This window comes from Heterocephalus glaber, unplaced genomic scaffold, assembly GCF_053883595.1.
Source record: "Heterocephalus glaber isolate CG9 unplaced genomic scaffold, H.glaber_assembly_v1.0 deba00001097, whole genome shotgun sequence".
Taxonomy (NCBI): domain Eukaryota; kingdom Metazoa; phylum Chordata; class Mammalia; order Rodentia; family Bathyergidae; genus Heterocephalus; species Heterocephalus glaber.
This window is the reverse complement of record NW_028258191.1, coordinates 1,479,581-1,501,792: the sequence shown is the minus strand read 5'-3', so window position 1 is coordinate 1,501,792 and position 22,212 is coordinate 1,479,581. Positions and strand designations below refer to the sequence as shown.

The 22,212-nt window shown below is 37.5% G+C and overlaps 1 protein-coding gene across 1 annotated transcript in view; it reads right to left on the bottom strand.

The window, feature by feature from the left end:
- Nucleotides 1-22,212, bottom strand: part of Nmi (N-myc and STAT interactor) — a 33,603-nt gene that overhangs the window by 6,006 nt on the left and 5,385 nt on the right. Inside the window, exons 2-7 of the mRNA XM_087210049.1 lie at nucleotides 16,989-17,078; nucleotides 15,898-15,993; nucleotides 11,948-12,110; nucleotides 9,266-9,372; nucleotides 8,992-9,178; nucleotides 5,395-5,501 (exon numbers count right to left, since the gene is read on the bottom strand). Of these exons, the coding sequence (XP_087066175.1) occupies nucleotides 5,395-5,501; nucleotides 8,992-9,178; nucleotides 9,266-9,372; nucleotides 11,948-12,110; nucleotides 15,898-15,993; nucleotides 16,989-17,072 (744 nt within the window). The 5' untranslated portion in view covers nucleotides 17,073-17,078. The remainder of the gene's footprint in view (nucleotides 1-5,394; nucleotides 5,502-8,991; nucleotides 9,179-9,265; nucleotides 9,373-11,947; nucleotides 12,111-15,897; nucleotides 15,994-16,988; nucleotides 17,079-22,212) is intronic.

Here is a 22,212-nt window from a genome sequence, read left to right as displayed (position 1 = left end):
AGAAATAGACTGGCAGAATGGGTCAAGAAGCAAAATCCAACAATATGCTACATACAAGAGACACACTTAATTCAAAATGAAACTCACAGAATGAAAGTTAAAGGGTGGAAAACAATACTCCATGTGATGGGAACCCAAAAAAAAGAAGCAGTAGCTATCCTCTTTGCAGATCAAGTAGATTTTAAACCAACACTGATTAAGAGAGACAAAGAAGGACACTACATCCTTGTAAAGGGAACAATCCAAGAGGAAGAGATGACAAACATAAATATGTATGCACCAAACACTAGTGCGCCCAACTATATAAAACAAATACTAACGGACATGAAAAGTCATATATGCACTAATACAATTGGAGTGGGGGACCTCAACACCCCACTGTCACAAAGAGATAGATCAATTAGACAAAAAATAAGTAATGAAATACTAGAACTCAATCGAACTCTTGAAAAAATGAACTTAACAGATGTTCAGAGTCTTCCACCCCACAAAATCAGAATACACATTCTTCTCAGCTGCACATGGATCATTCTCTAAAATAGACCACATTCTCACACATAGAACATGTTTAAGTAAGTGCAAAGGAATTGAAGTTATCCTCTGTATATTATCAGACCATAGTGCAATGAAATTGGAGATCCATAGCAAAAGAAACTCAAAATATCTCATAAACACGTGGAAATTGAACAACACACTTCTGAATAACCAATGGGTCACAGAGGAAATTAAAGAAGAAATCAGACAGTTCCTTCAATTAAATGACAATGACAATACAATATATCAGAATCTATGCAACACAATGAAAGCAGTCTTACAAGGGAAATTCATAGCAGTGAATACGCATATTTGGAAAACAGAACGAGCCCGATTAAACAACCTGATGCTGAACCTCAAGCTTCTAGAAAAAGAAGAGCAGGACAACCCCAAAGCTCATACAAGGGAGGAAATTATAAAGATCAGAGGAGAAATCAATGCAATGGAGACTAAGAGAATGATACAAAAAATCGAAGAAGCCAAGAGTTGGTTCTTTGAACGAATCAACAAAATTGACAAACCCTTAACCAACCTTATCAGAAAAAGGAAAGAAAAGGCCCAAATCCATGCAATTAGGAATAAAAAGGGTGAAATTACAACAGACCCAGCAGAAATCCAGAGGATCAGCAATACCTACTTCCAGAACCTATATGCCAATAAGATGGACAACACAGAAGAAATGGACAGATTCCTAGATGCATATGAATTACCAAAGTTGAATGAAGAAGACCTAAAAATTTTAAACAACCCAATATCAACCAATGAAACTGAAAATGTAATTAAAAACTTACCAACTAAAGAAAGCCCGGGCCCTAATGGCTTCACTGCTAAATTCTACAAGACATTTAGAGAGGAACTATTGCCACTACTGTTTAAACTCTTCAATGAAATTGAAAGGGAAGCAATACTCCGAATTCATTCCTGGAACCAAGCATCACCTTGATCCCCAAAGCAGTGAAAGACCCAACCAAAAAGGAGAACTATAGGCCAATCTCACTAATGAACATAGATGCAAAAATCTGTAATAAGATAATGACAAACAGAATTCAGAAGATCATCAAAAACATCATACACCCTGATCAAGTGGGATTCATCCCAGGGATGCAGGGATGGTTCAACATACACAAATCAATCAATGTAATACACTATATCAATAGAGCCAAGGACAAAAACCACATGATTATCTCCATAGATGCAGAAAAAGCATTTGACAAAATCTAACATGCATTCATGATAAAAACCCTACAAAAAATTGGAATAGATGGTCTCTACCTCAAACTGATAAAAGCCATCTATGAAAAACCAACAGCCAATATCATACTAAATGGTCAAAAACTGAAATCCTTCACACTAAAATCAGGAACAAGACAAGGATGTCCACTTTCACCAATCCTGTTCAATATAGTTCTGGAAACATTAGCCACCGCAATTACACAAGAGAAAGAAATAAAAGGAATAAAGATAGGAAATGAAGAAGTCAAATTGTCATTATTTGCAGATGACATGATACTCTATATAGAAGACCCCAAGAACTCCACCAAAAGTCTCCTAGACTTAATGGCCAAACTCAGTCAAGTAGCTGGTTACAAGGTCAACACACAAAAATCAATAGCTTTCCTCTACATGAATGACAGACTCACTGAGAGAGAAATAGGGCAAATAATTCCTTTCACAATAGCATCCAAAGAACTGAAATGCCTAGGAATCAACCTAACAAAAGAAATGAAAGACCTCTTCTCTGAAAACTATAGCACTCTGAAAAGGGAGATTGAAGATGATACCAGAAAATGGACAGACATCACCTGTCCCTGGGTAGGAAGGATCAATATAGTGAAAATGGCCATACTTCAAAAACTGCTATATAGATTCAATGCAATTCCAGTTGAGATCCCAGCAGCATACTTCATAGACCTCGAGAAAACAATCCAAAAATTCATTTGGAACAAGAAGAGACCCAGAATAGCAAAAGCAATTCTAGGTAACAGACACATGGCAGGGGGTGTCACAATCCCCAACTTGAAATTGTACTACAAAGCTACAGTGATAAAACAGCATGGTACTGGCAAAGAAACAGACCTGAGGACCAGTGGAACAGATTAGAAGATGCAGAAACAACACCAGACACACTCAGCCACCTCATCTTTGATAAAGGAGCCAAACACCCTCACTGGAGGAAAGATAGCCTCTTTAATAAATGGTGCTGGAAAAAGTGGGTTTCAACTTGCCAAAGATTAAAACTAGACCTATATCTCTTCCCATGCACTAAACTAAAATCAAAATGAATTAAAGATCTAAATATTAAAATAGAAACTCTGAACCAGTTGGAACAGAGGTTAGGTAGAACTCTTGAAGACATCCGTGTAGGAAAAGATTTTATGAACAAAACCTCAGTTGCCCATGAACTAGCACAAACAATCAATAAGTGGGATCTCTTCTTATTAAAAAACTTCTGCACAGCAAGAGAAACCACCAGCAGTATGAAGAGACAACCCACAATGTGGGAAAAAAATCTTCACCTGCTTTTCCTCAGACAAAGGTCTACTATCTCCAATCTACAAAGAACTTAAAAAGATCAGACTTCCCAAATTTAAAGACTCAATCTGAAAATGGACATCTGAAATGAACAGACATTTCTCAGACAAAGAAGTAAAAATAGCAAATAAATACAGGAAAAAATGCTCAACATCACTGGTCATTCGAGAGATGCAAACGAAAAGAATGCTGAGATTCCACCTCACTCCAGAAAGAATGGCTGCTATCATGAAATCAACCAGTAACAAATGCTGGCGGGGCTGTAGGGAAAGAGGAACCCTGCTCCACTGCTGGTGGGAGTGTAGACTGGTGCAACCACTGTGGAAATCAGTATGGAGATACCTCAAAGTTCTAGGATTGGAAGTCCCATTTGACCCCGCTATTCCACTGCTGGGGATCTTCCCCAAAGAATTAAAAGGATCATACCACAGTGATATATGTGCACCCATGTTCATAGCAGCACAGTTTGTGATAGCTAAAACTTGGAAACAGCCCAAATGCCCATCAACTGGAGCCTGGATAAAGAAAATGTGGGGTTTTTTTAATAAAATGGAGTACTACTCAGCCATAAAAAAATGAGAAATTAGAGACATTTATAGCTAAGTGGATGCACATTGAGGCGATACTCTTAAGTGAAATAAATAGGACACACATGTATAAATACCGAATAGTTTGTCTGGTGTGAGAAACTGAAAGTGTAAATATGAACTAAAATGTATATTAGATAATGTGAAATAGGAAGAAAAGGGGCAAAGGGGAAGGAAGTGGCAGGGGTAGGGGAAAGGATAGAAGGGAATGGGATTAATATGAGAAAATGGAAAAATAGGAACAAAATCTTTGTAAATAGGGAGGAATGGGGGGCTTGAAGGGAGGGCTGGGCAAGGGTGAAAAATAAGAACCAAGAGAGACTATGTAAAGGTGCAAATTTCCAAGGATGAATGTCATTATATTGTATACCTAAAATGTACCAATGATTAGAATGAATAATCGATAATGCAAAATAGGAAGAAAAGGTCCAAAGGGGTAGGGGAGTGGGAGGGGCAGGGGAAAGGAAAGAAAGGGAAAGGAAACATGATGAGAAATGGAAAAAATGGAAATAAAGTCTTTGTAAATAGGGAAGGGTGGAGGGGGTGAAGGGAGGGCTAGGAATGGGGAAAAAATAAGAACCAAGATGCATTATGTAAAGGTACAATTCCCAATGAGAAACGTAATTGTGTTGTATACCTACAATGTACCAATAAAAGAATTTAACAACAACAAAAAAAGAATTAAGTATGAGTTCTAGCTTCTAGGTTGGAAGACTAGGTAGATAGTGCCACCATTTAATATCTTACAAGAAATAGAAAATTGCAGCAGGTTTGGAATAAAAATAATAAGTTCAAACTGGGAGTGGTGATGTATGTCTGTAATTCCAGCATTATGGAGGCTGAGGCAGGAGGATCACAAATTCAAGCCCAGACTGGACAACTCAGTAACTTAGCGAGATCCTATCACAAAAAAGTAAAAAGGATGCGATGTAGTTCAATGTACTTGTGTTCAGTCACTATACTATAATGTAATAATAATAATAATAATAAATTCAGTGAAAATAAGCTGAAAGAGCCAGGCTTGGTGGCACACATTGTAATCCCAGCTACTTGGGAGATGAAGGCACAAGCTCCATGGCCAGTGATAGGAGAGATGTTAAGCGAAATGCAGCTGTGTCTCCACATACAAAAACAGAATAATAAGCAGAGCATGGAAGCACACACCTATAATCCCAGCTGCTGGGAGACTGAGGCAGAATGGTTGTGAATTCTGGGCATGCCTGATCAACCTAGCAAGACCCTGTCTCAAAATAATTTTATAAAGGCCTGGGAATATAGCTCCATAGAAGAGCATTTACCTAATATGTGCAAGGCCATGAGTTCAATCCTCAGTGCCACAAAACAGACAGATAGACAGATAGATGGATGGATGGATGGACGGACGGACGGATGGACAGTCAGAATAAATGAACTAAGGCACAAGTTTGTATTAAAATATTCTTGACAAAGACAAACTCATTCTGCATCAAGAAAAAATGAAGTGAAGAAACTAGGTATTGCTCACTAATAAGATTCAAATACTAACAGTCTCCATCTTTTCTCTTTTTCTTTTTTTTGCGGGGTAGGTCTGGGCAGTGAGCTCTCAAAATGAAAAAAGGATGACTTTTCAAGTCTAGTATGGCGGCGCACTTCAAACTTGGCAGAGTGGCTATACTCTCAGCAGCCTGGAAGCGTGATGCAGGAAGAGCCCAGGAGTTTGAGAACAGCCTGGAGGGCCCCATCTCAACAAAGAAGACTTTACCTGATACTTTTGCAAGCGTTTTTCTATGTATGGAGAAACATCAACTGTATGGCAGCTTTGATTTATGTAAACAGGGTAGTCTTTCTTTTTCAGAATCTTGTCGGTGACTAAAAGTAAACAAAAAATTTTTTTAATATCATAAACATTTTTAAAAACTTAAAACTTCTTTCCAACAGAATTTAATATCATAGTAAACAAGTGATTAATTTCTAAAAAATTCTATGGTTCACACTGAAAGACTTCACAGTTCATAATTTTGAAAAACACAAGACCAAACAATGAAGTTTAAATAGTTCTTTCTGTCTTGAACTATCCACTGCAGCCAACCACCAGGGGCTGCAATGTCCTTAGACAGACATCCCTTGAGCTACACAAAATACTGAGTCATCTGTGCTCATCCTCGTGGGAAACTCCTTGGCTGTTCCAATAAATGATATTCAGTCAGCTGAAATAATGTTAACCAAAGAAAAAGGGGCACTGAATGTCATCTAGAAACTGTAAAGGCAAATAACACAAATTCTTCAGTTTTCTCAAATATAAATAATTACCCCATTTATTTTTACAATATTTTTTTCTCCTAGGATGGATAACAGTAGTGCATCAAGATGAATAAGATTTAATAGAAGCAATTCTTGAGGCTATCCAATCACCTTTTTTTAAAAAACCCTCTTAGTCCACCTGAGTGAGCAATATGCTACACCGGTTAACAGTTCAGGCCCTTGTTGTGAGGATATGGAGAAACTGGAACACTGGGCCATTGCTGGAAGGAATATAAAATAGTGCAGCCATGGTGGAAAACAGCATGGCAGTTCCTCAAAATATTAAACATGAAATCACTATGTCATCCAGAAACTACATTTCTAGTTAAATACTCAACCAAGAGCAGGGATTCAAACATGCTAATGTTCATAGCAACATTATCTACAGCAGCCAACATGTGTCAGCAACCAAAATCAACACACACACACACACACACACAATACCACAATGGAATATTATTCAGTCTTTATAAAGTAAAATTCTGCTACACACTACAATATGGATGAACCTTAAAACACTATAGTCAACAAAATAAGCCAGATACCAAAAAGGACAAATACTGTATGGATCTACTTATATGAGGTACTCAGCAAAGGCAAATTCATAAAGGCCAAAAGTAAATGGCAATCACCAGTAGCCACAAGAAGAGATAATCACAAGTGCTATTTAACGATTACGGAGTTTCAGCTTGGAATCATGAAAAGGTCTTGGAGATGGGGAGTGGTGAGGGTTGCACAGGTTTAGGTACATACTTGGTGACACTCAATTGCATACTTTAAATGGGAACTGTTTTCTGTATAGTTTATCACAGTTGTCAAAAAAGGGGAAGTTAAAAAATAAAAGGAGTGTAGGCCCTGCGTCCGACTTGCTTACGGTCCTGGCTCTGCTGTTTATCAGCTATGTGGCCTTGGGAATTGCCCTTGACTTCTTGCAGTCAGTTTCTTTTCCTGCAAAATGGGTATAATTACAGCACCTCAGAAGTGGCTGTGGCACAGTTTATGAAGTATCTGGGATAACTGTCTGCAGATACCTTCAGATCCTTCAGAAGTTACCTCTTATAATCACCAAAACTATTTTTATCTCCTTCTGCTTAATCATGCCCTCTACAGCAGTGATGGCGAAGCTTTTAGAGACAAGGGCCCAAACTGCAACCCAAAATCCACTTACTTATCGCAAAGTCCCAACACTGCAATTCAACCTCAATACTGAGGTTTTAATTTAGAAAAAACAACGCATACCTTAACATCTTTTGTCTTAAAAAATAAATAAATAACACATGTGCCTAGGTTCACCACCACTGCTCCCAGAGGAAGTCTCCAAATGGGATAAGAGCACAGGTTCCCCAGCTAGTTTTATCTCCCATGTCAGAGTATTAAACTGCATTTTAAGGTATAAGTTACTCTGTCGTGATATTTTAAATACAAGAAATAAATCATCTACCATCAAACAAACTGAATATACAAATTTGGAAAATATCTGGACCCTCGACAATAGAGATTTCCACCATATTACTGTCCAGGTCTAAGACAATGTATTAAGGCAACCCTCAAAACCTCTCCCTTTCATGGCTCTGTCTGACGATAACATACCCCACCACGAGATCCTATGCATCATCTAGACCTAGGTTAAATGCATATTGATGTGTCTGTGCATGTCCAGAGAAAAGTCTGGAAAGATACCTAATTAACGATACTAAATACATAGTAGGAGGAAATGCTTCATTCTTTACTAAATTTATGTTCTTATGCATTATTATAATTTCCCTTTAAAAGCACATATTACTTTGCCATGAAAAATCTAATCAGTCAATGTAGGGGGCCCTGCCCCCCCGCTGGAACTCTTGAGTGCCTTCTACGGACATGCCCGGGCTTGTTGCAGATCTACCCGGCAACAAGGAAGTAACCTCAGTACACTCCTCTTGCTCCTCCCCTCTCGCCCTACGGTATATATGTTGTAGCAGCTTCCGCAATAAACGAGACTTGATCAGAAACCTGTCTTGTCTCCATCTCTCGTGTCCCCTGTCCCCTCTCATCCTCGCTCCCCCTCTAGGGTCTCCGTTGACTTACCCGCGGGCCGGGACAAGTCAAAGTTTTATAATTGTCTACAGTGGTACCTTGGTTCATGAACTTAATTCTTCCCATAATTCTGGTTGGAAACCAATTGGACAAGAACCGAATCAAATTTTCCCATAAGGTCAATATTGAAGCTAACCATTGAATATGATCCAGTTCTCATCCAATCCGGTTTGTGACCAGAATCGTGGCAAAAATTGATTTCATAAACCAAAGTACCACTGTATTTGGATTTTTATAATAGGTGTAAAGCCAGAAGCCCTAGAACTGTACTATCTAGAACAAGAAAGAATTTTGCACTGAGAATCACTTCAAACACATAACAACAGCAATTGTAGAGTCTTGTGTTTCAACCATAAGAATGGAAATTTCCTAATGTGATTTGGGAAAAGTCCATCTCTACCTATAAAAAGAATAGATGTCTAGCTCAGCTTTCTGGTCACCTCCTATTTGTCTTCCTGGGATGAATTCCCTGTACCAAAAAGATCTTTGTTAGTAATAATAGGTGAGATGGAAGGGACAGTTTATTTTTATTATATTTATTATTTATAACATATTAAATACATTATTTATATGATATTAAGTAATATTTAAATTGCTCTGTCACATATTTCCACTCTATGATCATAGAAATGTTACTCATCCGCTCTAAGCCTCTGTTTTCACTTCAGTAAAATGAATATATCACCACTTCCAGATTATGGTGAGGATCAGAAAAGGTAATATGGACAGACATCTGCTGCATGCCTACATGTGGTTTTGTGCACTAACATTCATGTAGTTGTCACTTGTAATAATATTAACATTCTCAGAAGCACTTGATGAAATTATTTCTTGGATTCTGTCCATTTATAAGGTTAAGAAAAATCTCTATGATGCTAATAAATTTCAAATAAAAGAAGTAGAATAGAAATACTTTCAGCAATGGCAGGACATAGTTGCAACAATCACGAGTTTTTAAACTTTTAAACGGGGTGGGGGGTACCTCCAGTGTCCACAAATGTGATGACAGCACTTCGGGACTGTTTGTCATACTCCACGCTTTCCACCTCCCCACCTCCATTCCGGGACTTGCTAAAACTCAGTGCTAGCTTGTCTCTCATCTGATCTTCAGGCAATCCATCGGGAATTTCAGTAACATTGATCTTCACTTGAGAGACTTCTACATGAACCTGGGAAATCATTTCATATTTAGAAATACGGATGAGGAAAGCGTCTGTGTCCAACAAAATTCCAAGAAGCTTTAATGACCCTGTTACCTGGAATTTGACCCCAGCATTCAGTGGAACTGGCTTGGCTGTGACCGCCACATTCACATCCTTTATCCACACTTGATGCTTTCCCATTCTTATCACATTTTGTGCAACTGAAAAATAATTTGGGAAGTATCAATTTTCAATAGTTTGAGAGATTTGTATGCTTTTCTTTAAGGAAAAAAATATCCTGGCTGACTAGAGTTTTGTTTAATTTTAAAGGATCTAATTTTAACATTTTTCTTGGGATTTCTGGATGATAATGGTCTTACTATCAAAGGAGGATATACTAATGTTAAAATAAATCAGCAAAAATGACATGTAGAAATACTCATCAAGTTCTCGGCTCATCTTAGGAAATGAGTCCCTCCTCTTAGCTCTTAAGAGGGACTAATAATCCTCCAGAAATTCATATATTATTTCGATCCAACCACACATCCTTCCTTTCCACTACTGACAGCATTACCAATTTCCAGAGAACTCCTAATACATGAAAGCTCAACCAGAAATTCTTCCATGCTGAATAAGCTAGGAAAACTTTTGTGGGCCAGAGTCATTTTTGCAATTAATTTTGATTTTATTTAACTTTATCATTTGTTATTCATACATTAGTAGCAATACAGAAAATACATACTCATTTTTGTGTCTGCCTTCCCAAGGATAACATACTAAAGACCACACAGGCTTATGTACCAAAGAGTGAGGGATTTCTTATTTTGCCTGCCACATTTAATGAACAATTTTGCTAAAATGCTCTTAAGATGATTGAAAAAGTTGAAAGCTGGGCTATACCACTAACAAAGCTGTCAAGTATAATTTACCACACAAATAAGGCTCAGTAATACAATTATGCCAAAAGGCACTAAAAATTCAGAACGCAAATATATGTCAGTTTTAAATGTATATGGGTAATTGTGTGACATAGTTTTGTAAGGGTTTAGTTGTTGCTATTTGGAGCTACTTATCCTACTTATCATGAAGATAAGAGACGTTCACTCTCTGTCTTATAAACCTCACGTGTGTTTATGACAACCAGATAGCATACCACAGCTGGAAGAAGAGAGAAACAGCTAGAAGGCAAGGCATTGCCATGTGGGGATTCAGACTCACTGTACCACAAAGTGACTCTACAACTTGGGTGATTTTTTTTCTTTTTGCTAATGGCAACAGACAACATCAGTGAAGTAATGCTCAGATGATCCACTCTCCCTCTCAGTCTCCCCAAGCGCCCAGCATCTGGTGATCTGACGCAGTGGACAGGGACCACTTGCATCTCAACCTCGGTGATTCTGCGTCAAAAGCCAACTCCTATTTAATTGTATTTAGATCTAACTTTGTCCCAGGAGAGCAGGACCTCAGAGTCATGCCAAGGATGGAAGTAGTGCTGTAGCTGTTTCGGAAGAGAATTCTAATCCCAGCATTTGGAGGTCACTGCTGTGCAGAGGTCCGGCTCCCGAGTCCTCCTTTACATCTGCCAGTTACATCCTGATCACCACTGCCTCTGGCGGTGTGGCTCCAAGCATCCTTTCCCCTCAGCTGGTGGTGGTGGCTCACTTAATGCCTTATCTTCAGATGCTGACTTTATGGGATCTTTCCTTTCAACATTTATTTTCAATCTACCGAGATGGACCAGGTGTCAGGAGAGTAGATTCTCAGAATCTAAGCTCTGGAATGGACCTGTAGACCACCTTTCTCACCCTAAAACTTCTTAAATCCTAGAATGAAGGCTGGGCTGGTGCATGCTCAGAGGGAGGGCGGTCTAGGACAATTACACAGGCACTCAGGGTCCGGCTCTCAGCTCTGTGATTTAGTAACTGTCAGGACCTTGAGCAAGTTACTACTCTTTTTTAAACTTCCATTTCCTTATGTGGAAAATCTCTGACATGTAGTGGTGATAACAGCTAACATTTATAAGGTGTTTATTATGTGTCAGACACTGTGTTAAGGGTTCTATTAGCATTTGTCATGTAATACTCAAAGCAGTAGCATGAAGTAGGGACTACCACAAAGCCTATCATAAAAAGCTGAGGCTTACAAAGAACTCACCCCAAATCTGCTTCAAAGAAGAGATAAAGCTTATACTCAAAGCCAGATCATCCTCACAGAAGCACCCCAGCCCTTGACCAGTGGCTCACACTATGGCAGACTTCATGAACAACAGTTCCCAGCCCAAATCTCTCACTCCCAGGCCCTGTCCAAGTACTCATTAGGTGCCCTTAGGTAAATCACTTCCACATCCTCAGAATCTATTTTTGTGGCTATAAAGTGTAAGTGATGCCTATCCAAACCCACTGTGTCTATAAAGTTGAGTAAGTATAAAATTAGACAGTCTGTGAAAACACTTAGAGAGCTATAAAGTGCTACCACCCTACAACATTATTACAATTATCATCATTGGGAGGCAGCCTGGGGAGTAGAAAGAGGCTGGACTGGACATCAGGACACCTGTACTTGATCTCAGAATCACTACTTTCTGAATGATAACCATTACATACTTCATGTCTTAAGAATTAGTTTTCTCATCTGGAAAATGGGACTATCAAGCGTGCCTCAGAGTGTCACTAGGAAGATAAGAAGAAATAATAGATATAGAAATTGTAAAGGAATAGCCAAATATCTATGAAAGCGCTTTGAAAGTTCAAGTGGTTCCCAAAGGTGACATGGTCATATTTTTAAGATTAGTCATACCTTCTTCTTTTTCAAAGGTGATAAGTGCTTGTCCTTCCTGTAGCTCATAAGATACTTGTGAGCTCACTTGAAATGAACAGGAGATATTTAAAAACTGGCTGTCATTCTCAGGATTCTCTAATGATGTGAATGTCATCTGTGTCTCAGGAATATCCTCTTTAATCTAATTCAAACAGAAATGTTTCATTAAAACCAAGAGAAGAAATAACTTCAGTCCTTCCAAGACAATGTGATGTGGTCATTCAGTAATTCATTCTTCAATGACTTTGAGAACTTCATAGAGTATTTTGGTTTTTGTTTTTTCTAGGTACCAGGAATCAAACTGAAGACCCTGTACTTACCAAGGAGGTGCAGTGCCACTCAGGTAAAGCCACAGCCCCAGAACTTCACAGAATATTGACTGTTGGTCTCATGTAATGTCTTTAGTAATTGCTTTTTCCCTGAAATACTCAGTAATGTAATCAATGTGGATCCTTTGATATCATTTCATAAATAGGAAGAAAAGGGGCAAAGGGCAAGGGGGAATGGGAGGGGTAGGGGAAAGGAAAGAAGGGAGTGGAATTAATATGAGAAAAATGGAAAAATGGAAACAAAGTCTTTGTAAATAGGGAGGGATGGAGGGGTTGAAGGGAGGGCAGGGGAAGGGGAAAAAATAAGAACCAAGAGAGATTATGTAAAGGTGCAAATTTCCAATGATGAATGTCATCATATTGTATACCTAAAATGTACCAATGATTAGAATGAATAATTGATAATGCAAAATAGGAAGAAAAGGTCCAAAGGGGTAGGGGTAGTGGGAGGGGCAGGGGAAAGGAAAGAAAGGGAAAGGAAAAATGATGAGAAATGGAAAAAAATGGAAACAAAGTCTTTGTAAATAGGGAAAGATGGAGGGGGCAAAGGGAGGGCTAGGAATGGGGAAAAAATAAGAACCAAGATGCATTATGTAAAGGTACAGTTCCCAATGAGAAATGTAATTGTGTTGTATACCTACAATGTACCAATAAAAGAATTTTTTAAAAAAGATATCATTTCATATATAAAATTTTAAGTATATAATCCTCTCATTTTTTCTAATCAGTGAGGCTTTTCTATTTTGTTTTGTTTTCTTTTCTTTTCTTTTTGAAACAGGGTCTCACTATGCAGTTCAGGCTGAACTTGAACTCACTATGTGGCCCAGGCTGGCCTCAAACTCATGGCAATCCTCCTGCCTCAGCTTCCCGAGTGCTGGGATTACAGGCATACACCACCACACCTGGCTTTCTAATCAGTGTTTAAACTGGTCATTATTGTACACTGTTTGATTCTAAAGCTTACATGATTCATAAAGCTAAGTAACCTTTAAATAACTGTGCCAATAATCTACTATCTCATAAGAGAATAATTAGTGTATTTAATTTCACCACAAAAAATATGACACATATTTTATATACTGTATATGGTATGGTTATTTTTATGGAAAACCCAGATAAATTCACCTGAAAAGAAAGTCTCCTGAATTATATGATACAAAACTTATCAGATTTAAATTGTACTTTCTGCAACACCTGTCCATCAACTTTTTTTTGTTTTGATTTGATTTTGTTTTGGTTTTGGTTTTTTTGGTACTAGGGATCGAACTCCGGTCCTTGCGCTTGTGCAGCAGGCAGCGAAACCACTGAGCTAAATCCCTGGCCCTATCAACTTTTAACTATTTTTTTCATAACCATTAGGTTAACCACTTAGGTTTATTAAAAAGTGAAGAGATATTACCAACATGTCTTGTAATTTTTAGGATAAAGTTAGATAATTATACTTAAAACCACTGTTTAAAACCATTGAGATTTCCCTACCACATGCAAGACCCTGGGTTCGATCCCCAGTATCACGAAAATAAAAATAAAAAGGGCTGGGAATTTAGCTCAGTGGCACCACACCTGCCTCACAAGAGCAAGGTTTGATCCCCAGTACCAAAAAATAAAATAAAATCAAATCACTGGATTTGACAGACATTAAGTGACGACATATAAAGCCACAAATGAGTTAAGTGTTAACATTTCTATTTCTCATGGCTTTTTTACATTTCTATTTCTTATGGTTATTTTACACGCTACAATAAAAGGTGTTATCAGAAAAAGATTAGAAGTATTCACTAAATCATTGAATCATTTAATCTATAAAACGTCTATCTTCACATGCAGCTTCAGTAAGATTTCTGATGAGCACAGGCTAACTTCAAAACTTTGTGCAATGTCTGAAAAAGGCAATGTTTTCCACACGTGTGAAAACACCCAATCAGCCCTAAGAAGCCAAGAACTTTCTAGAATTTGAATAAGAAAGCCCAACTCTAGCGCTGACCACACTGCGGCCCAGAGCAACTCCCTTAGCCCTCTGGACCTCAGCGTGGGTCCACTAGACCCACTGGCCTGGCTGGTTGCTAAAGGCCTTTGATCTGGTCCCAGACTGAGAAGCAACCAGAGTCCTGCCAGTCTTCTGCTTGAAGTCAGCCATCTCAGGAGCACAGGGAACTGTACCTTCTGATGTTCAACATCCCATCTCCCGTTTCAACAACAGAAAATGCCGGGTGTGGTGGCATACACCTGTAATCCCAGAATTTGGGAGGCTGAAGCAGTAGACTGCCAGGAGTTTGAGGCCAGCCTGGACTACACAGTGAATTCAAGGCCAGCCTGAACTACACAGCGAGACCCAGTCTCAAAAAGACAAAAAACAAACAACAAAAAACAAGAAGTGACATTCTTTTAATTTTTTAATACTCTAAGTTGTTAGGAAGAAATAGGAGATGAAAATTGTGTCAAATTTAGGAGACAATTTTAGTGAGAATTAATATATATCCAACATTTTAAGCTGTGAAATTTATTTAAATTACTACAGCATCTTGAATGACAGAATAAAAGAACTCCGTGAGAACAAGCATTTGATCAAAAAGTAATTGGCATTGACCATCACTTTCTTTTTGTAAATTTTATTAATTTTTTGGTTTTATAGGTTTTATTTTAGTGTGCATCCATAATACAAAAGAGCATGTACTATAAAAAGCATAGAGCATGTTGAAATTTTACAAAGCTAACATTTCTGTGACTGGCACCCAGACAACAGACAGGACACCAGGACACAGAAGAAGACTGCCGGGTACCTGTCGGGATCTTACCTGCCTCTAAGGGTCAACTCTACACCAGTGGTAGTGAACCTATGGCAGGTGTGCCGTTTGTTATCGTTGAAAGCTCTAAAAGGTTCGCCATCACTGCACTATTCTGACTTTAAATGCCCCACTTTTGTGTGTTATGACCTCTTTGGTCTTTTTGGGGTCACCATACTTGTGAGATTCATCCATGTCTTTGTTTTGTATAGCTGTGGTCAGTTCACTCTCATTGCTGTATAGTATTCAATTGTGCGAATGTACCCAATTATTAATTTATTCTACTATGAAAGAACAGTTGGGTGATTTTCCATGTGGGGCTATTAAAATACATAGTAATGTTTTGAAGGATTATAATGCTTCAAAAATGAATCTTGTCAGTTGGGAAGATAGATAGTCCAGCACTGAGAGAGCCAGAGGCAGCAGAATCACGAGTTCTAATTTCACTGGGGCAATTTAATGAGACCCTATCTCACAATAAAAATGGGAGGCTGAGACAGAAGGATTGCAAGCTTGAGCCCAAGCTGGGCAACATAATAACTTACTGAGACCCTGTCTCAAAATAAAAACAAATAAAATAGGGCCAGGTATTTAGCTCAGTGGTGCCGCTGCCTGCCTCACATGCGCAAGGCCCCGAGTTCAATCCCTGGTATAAAAAAATAAAATAAAATAGGGCTGGGGGTGTAGCTCAGTGTGAAAGCCTTGAGTTCAATCCCCAGTACTGCAGAGAGAGAGAGAAAGGAACCTTGTATAATTAAATCACTTTTTTGAAAAGTACATGTCCACAAATACGTGATATATAAAATTATTAAAGTACCTGGAAGTCTTTGGTGGGCTCTTGTAACTTAGCTTCAAGCTTCTGGATCTCCTCCTGTAGCTGGATATTTTTCTTTCTAATTTCATCAAGTAATCCCTAAAAAATATCAAATAGTACCAAAAACTTGAACGGCTCTTATACTCCATTTTCTAAATAAAAGATGCCAAATTTCTCTGACCTTGAGCAAGGCAGTCTCAAAATAAGTATGCCCACATTAATAATGCATGTGTTCAATATTTTACACCATCACCTATTGATTTTCCTAACACTACCAAGTTTTTCTAGATCCTTTATATGAACAAGAAAACCACATTTCACACTGGATCAAAGTCACAGAAATTCTTATAATTAAGGCAAGGATTAAGAATCAAATGTATGTTGAGAGTGGCACCATACATCTGTAATCCCAGCACTCAGGAGGCTGAGGCAGAAAGATTTCAAGTGCAAGGCCAGCCTGGGCTATGTAGTGAGACCCTGTCTCAAAAGACAAAACAAACAAACAAGACTCAAATCTTACTCCAGTGCTCTATCAAATCCCTTCCTAGTCATCTATAATTATGATGTGGCTTTTAAATTACACTGTAATTGTGAATTTTTTTTTTTTTGGTACCGGGAATCGAACTCTGGACCTTGCACTTGCGAGGCAGGTGGCGGAACCACTGAGCTAAATCCCTGGCCCTGTGAATATGTTTTTCTGCTGTAGTATTTAAAAATTAGCAGTGATACTGTAACACACAGCTGCTTTGTGCGCCAGACATATGGCCTTGCATAACAGGTTTAAGCTTCCTAGGTTTCTGTTTCCTCTTGGGTCTGATCAGATATACAGTAATTGCTAAGTAATCTCTTAAGTTCCAGGTGCAAATCCAAGACATGAGGGAGTGAGAAGGTAGTTAAAGTAAACTTTGTAAGAGACTAGAAATATGATTCTTCTTTTAAGACTTGAGTAACACAATAAAAGCAAAAGAAACTTTTTTTGAAGTCTAATAGCCTCCCAAATTCAAAGCAATGTTGGGCACTGACATACAAAACATTCTTTTCTACAAAACGGACATAAATGAATTTTAATAATACCTAGCACTTTTCTTTTTTACCTCATTTTGTTCATCATTCATAGATTTTTCATCCAGCTGTTGTTCTTTGAGTACTTGATTTTTGTTGTCCTGATCAGGTTCCATTATTCTCTAATAATTTAAAAAAAGTTCGTAATAGTATATGTATACAAATTCAAGAACAAAAGAAAAAACGTTTACTTTTCTATGGAAGAAACATTTCTTCTGTGCTAGCTTTTCCCTATCATTCATGTGGCTTTTATCCAAAGTCTGTATTTCAAATAATTGTCACTTCTAAAAACATACAAAAACATTCTAAAAAGCCTTTGCTTCTCAACTCAATGATGTACAGAAAACAACGGATATTAATATTCCTTTGTAATTCACATTCCAATCCTATTACGCTTCGTTTTAAAGACTACTATTTTGATTTTCCAAACTTTTCAAAGGTTTTGATTTAAATACTTAATTCTCCTGGCTGTACTCACCAAATGTAAACAGACCATGGAAGCCCCTAACTCATCCTCCCTCCACACAGGTGATCTCACCTCGAGTTTTCTTAAACACCTTGGGTGGGGGAGGATTACATGTCTTTTTAATAACTTCTAACTGAAATTTAGCATTCTCTTCAATTATGCCTATAGGCAACCATGGTAGTATTCATAGCACCTGTGACAAAGTCACTAGTAGAAAGCACATATATCTTCATAGAACATTGTAACTGTTGTAAATATTTTGAAATACAATTTACTTAACCCAGCTTCTACAGTAGTTATTAAACTCACTGCCAAGTCTTATAATATACTGCAACATACTGATACATATTACTATAGCAAAAATTTCCTTAAAATTTTGATAATCACATTTCAATATAATTGGTTTCCTTTGTAAGTCTGTTTTTTGTAATACACTTTTTTAAATTTATATTTTTTGTTTTGTTTTAAGAAAGGGCCTGACCAGTCTGGCAAATAAGGAGTCAGTGACACACAAAAAAGTGAAGAAGCCCTGCCTGCACCTTAATTTAGTAAGATGGAAAATTCCCAGATCAAAATTGGGACAAGGGACATCACGGCTTCAAGGTTTCCAGTGCATATTAATATGCAGTTTGCAATTATAATTCTCCAAGATTTTGAGTGATTAGATTCTCAGTATTCTTATAAGAGAAATAGAGGACATCTATTTCTCATGAAAATAAAAGATTAGGAAGAAATTAGTCATTCCTTTGTTTACCAAGTGTGAATACAGGGATGTCAGAAAAACCAGGGCCTATAACACCCAGATCTTGTTTTGTAATGTTATTCTGCAGCAAAGAAACCGAGTCCCCTGGGAGCAGTGGTTGATGCTAGGTCTGGGATAGGAAATACACAAGATATGCCTGGAATATCTTTTGGTGCCATATAATGAAAAAGTGCTAGAAAACAAACCGAAACACACCACAACTATGACAGGGATACTTGAAATTGACACAGTAACCAAGTGAAAGAGCTCCCAGTAGCCAAACATATACACAGCAAATTGATCGAGCAAATCAATTATAGAAGGGTAAAACAAATGTAAATATTAAAAAAAGAGGACAGCAAGAATAAATCCTGTGGGTTGGAACGGGATATATCAGTATAAACTTGATAAATTAATGACAGATAGACAGACAGACAGACAGACAGGCTTAGACAGGTAGATGGCGATAGAAAATGGGTATATGAATAGATGGACAGAGAAATAGGAAAGTGGATATAAACGTGTATGTATACATATATCCAAGGCCTGTCAGGGGCTGGGAGCAGAGGGGACAATAGCAGTGAACACACCTAGCACCCAGACCTTGGTTTCTAACAACATTCCCCACCCTAAGGAACAAGGTCTCCGGTGAAACGGCTGTTCACAGGACTGGGACAGAAAACTCCAAGGCTGGGAGGTGCTGTGAAGCCAAAAGGTACATAAATGCTTAAAGAATGATGAGGACACGTCAAGAGGACACAGAACCCAGCTTCAGATAGTTTTTATTGACCCAATCTGGGAATCAATTAATGATTAAAATAAATAGAGTGTTCTACCCAACAACAACAGAATACACATTCTTTTCAGCAGCACATGAAATTTTCTCCAAAATAGACCACATCCTAGCTAATAAAGCAAGCTCGGGTTAATATGAATGAACTGAAAGTATACCATGTATACTATTAGATCATAGTGCAGTAAAACTAGAAATCAACAACAAAACAAATTACACAAATGCATGGAAACTAAATCATATATTCTTAAGTATACAATGAGTTACAGAAGAAATCAGTTTCTAGAACAAAACAATAATGCCAGTACAACGTAACACAACTTACGCAACATAATGAAAGCAGCCCTAAGAGGAAAGTTTATAGTTGTGAATGTCCACAGCAGAAAAATAGAGCAAGTTCAAATAAATAACCTAATAATGCACCACAAGGTCCCGGAAAAGCAAGAACAATTCAAACCCAAAGCTAGTATAAGGGAGATTTGTCTCTTCAAAAGAATAAACCAAAAAAGGAAAGAAAAGAAAAGACCCAAATCGATGCAATTAGAAATGAAAATGGTGAAATCACAAAAGACACTGCTGAAATCAAAAAGATTATTCACAACTACTTGGCAAGACTGTGTGCCAATAAATTGGAGAACTCAGGAGGAATGGATAGATTCCTAGATACCTATGAACTACCAAAACTAAATCAAGACGATTTAAAAGCCCTGAATAATTCAGTAACAGGCAATGAAATTGAAGCAGCAATAAAAAATCTATCAACTAAGAAAACTCTGGATCTGAATGGAGTCACTGCTGAATTCTACAAAAACTTTAGGGAAGTTCTAACATCATACTCCTCAAGTTTTTTAATGAAATTGAAAAGGAGGAGTACTCCCAAAGTCACTCCTGGAAGCTACCACTGCTCTGATTCTAAAACTAGACACGGATCCAACCAAAGAAGAGACCTATAGACCAATCTCTTTAATGAACATAAATGCAAAATCTTCAGTAAGATATTGGCAAATAAAATACAATAAATCATCAAAAAGATCACACACCATAACAAGGTAGGCTTCATCCCAAGATACAGGGATGGTTCAACATACCCAAATCAATAAATGTAATATATCACATAAAGAGAAATGAGGACAAAAATCACATGGTCATCTCAATAGATACAGAAAAAAACTTAGACAAAATCCAACATCTTTTTGTGATTAAAAAAATGAAGAAAATAGGTATAGAAGGATCTTATCTCAATGTAATACATGCCATTTATGACAAACCTACTGCCAACATCATATTAAATGGATAAAAACTGAAAGCTTTTCCTCTAAAATCAGGAAGAAGACAATGGTGTCCATTATCACCACTCCTGTTCAACACAGTACTTGAAATATGAGCAAATTAGGCAAGAAAAAATACAAGGGCTACATACAGGAAAGGAAGAAGTAAAATTATCATTATTTGCAGATAACATGATCCTCTACATAGAAAACCCAAAAAAACTCCACCAAACTCTTAGAATTAATAACCAAATTCAGTAATGTAGCAAGATAAAAAAAATGCAAAAATCAATAATGTTCCTGTACAATAATAATGAACTCACTGAGAAAGAAATTAGGAAAAAAATACCATTCACAATAGCACCAAGAAAAATTACATACTTAGGAGTTAACCTAACTAAGGAAGTGAAAAAGCACTACGAAGAAAACTGCAGCACTCTGAAAAAGGAAATTTAAGAGTACATCAGAAAATGGAAAGACATCCTCTGCTCCTGGATATGCAGAACCAATATAGGCAAAATGGTCATACTTCCAAAATTTATATACAGATACAATATCATTCCAATCAAAATTCCAACAGTATTTATTCTTCACAGAACTGGAGAAAATAATCCTAAAATTCATATAGAACCAGAAGAAACCCAAAATAGCAAAAGCAATCTTGGGTAAAAAGAGCAAAGGAGGAAGCATCACAATCCCGGACTTGAAGTTACATTATAAAGCTACTGTGATAAAAACTGCATAATACTACCACAAAACAGACAAGAGGATCAAAAGAACCGAACAGAGAATGGAGAAACAAGCCCAAGCACATTTAACTGTTTGATCTTTGACAAAGGGGTAAAAAAACATACACTGGAGAAAAACAGCCTCTTTAATAAATGATGTTAGGAAAACTGGCTATCCACATGCAGATTTAATCTAGACTCATATCTCTGACCATATACTGAACTAAAATCAAAAGAGATCAAGACTTTAAAAAATAAATAAATAAATAAAATAAAATAAAGAGATCAAGACTTAAATGTTAGAACAAACGCACTTAACCTGCTGGAAGACAAAAAAGGTAAAATCCTTGAAGTTATAGGCATAGGCAAAGATTCTCTGAACAGAACCCCAGGTGCACAAGATAAAATATCAAGAATCAACAAATGGGATCATATCAAATTAAAAGATGCAAATGAAAACAATGCTGAGATTCCACTTCACTCCAGAAAGAATGGCTGCTATCATGAAATCAACCAGTAACAAATGCTGGTAGGGCTGCGGGGAAAGAGGAACCCTGCTCCACTGCTGGTGGGAGTGTAGACTGGTGCAAGCACTGTGGAAATCAGTATGGACATACCTCAAAGAGCTAGGACTGGAAGTCCCATTTGACCCTGATATTCCACTGCTGGGGATCTTCCCCAAAGAATTAAAAGACTCATACCACAGTGATATATGTGCGCCCATGTTCACAGCAGTGCAGTTTGTAATAGCTAAAACTTGGAAACAACCCAAATGCCCATCAACTGGAGACTGGATCAAGAAAATGTGGTTTTTAAAATAAAATGGAGTACTACTCAGCCATAAAAAATGAGAAATTAGAGACATTTATACCTAAGTGGATGCACATTGAGGTGATACTCTTAAGTGAAATAAATAGGACACACATGTGTAAATACCAAATAGTTTCTCTTGTGTGAGAAACTGAAAGTGTAAATAAGGACTAAATGTATAATAGGTAATGTGAAATAGGAAGAAAAGGGGCAAAGGGGAAGGAAGTGGGAGGGCTAGGGGAAAGGATAGAAGGGAATGGGATTAATATGAGAAAATGGAAAAATAGGAACAAAATCTTTGTAAATAGGGAGGACTAGAGGGCTGAAAGGGCTGGGCAAGGGTGTAAAATATGAACCAAGAGAGACTATGTAAAGGCGCAAATTTCCAATGATGATTGTCATTATATTGTATACCTAAAATGTACCAATGTTTAGAATGAATAATCGAT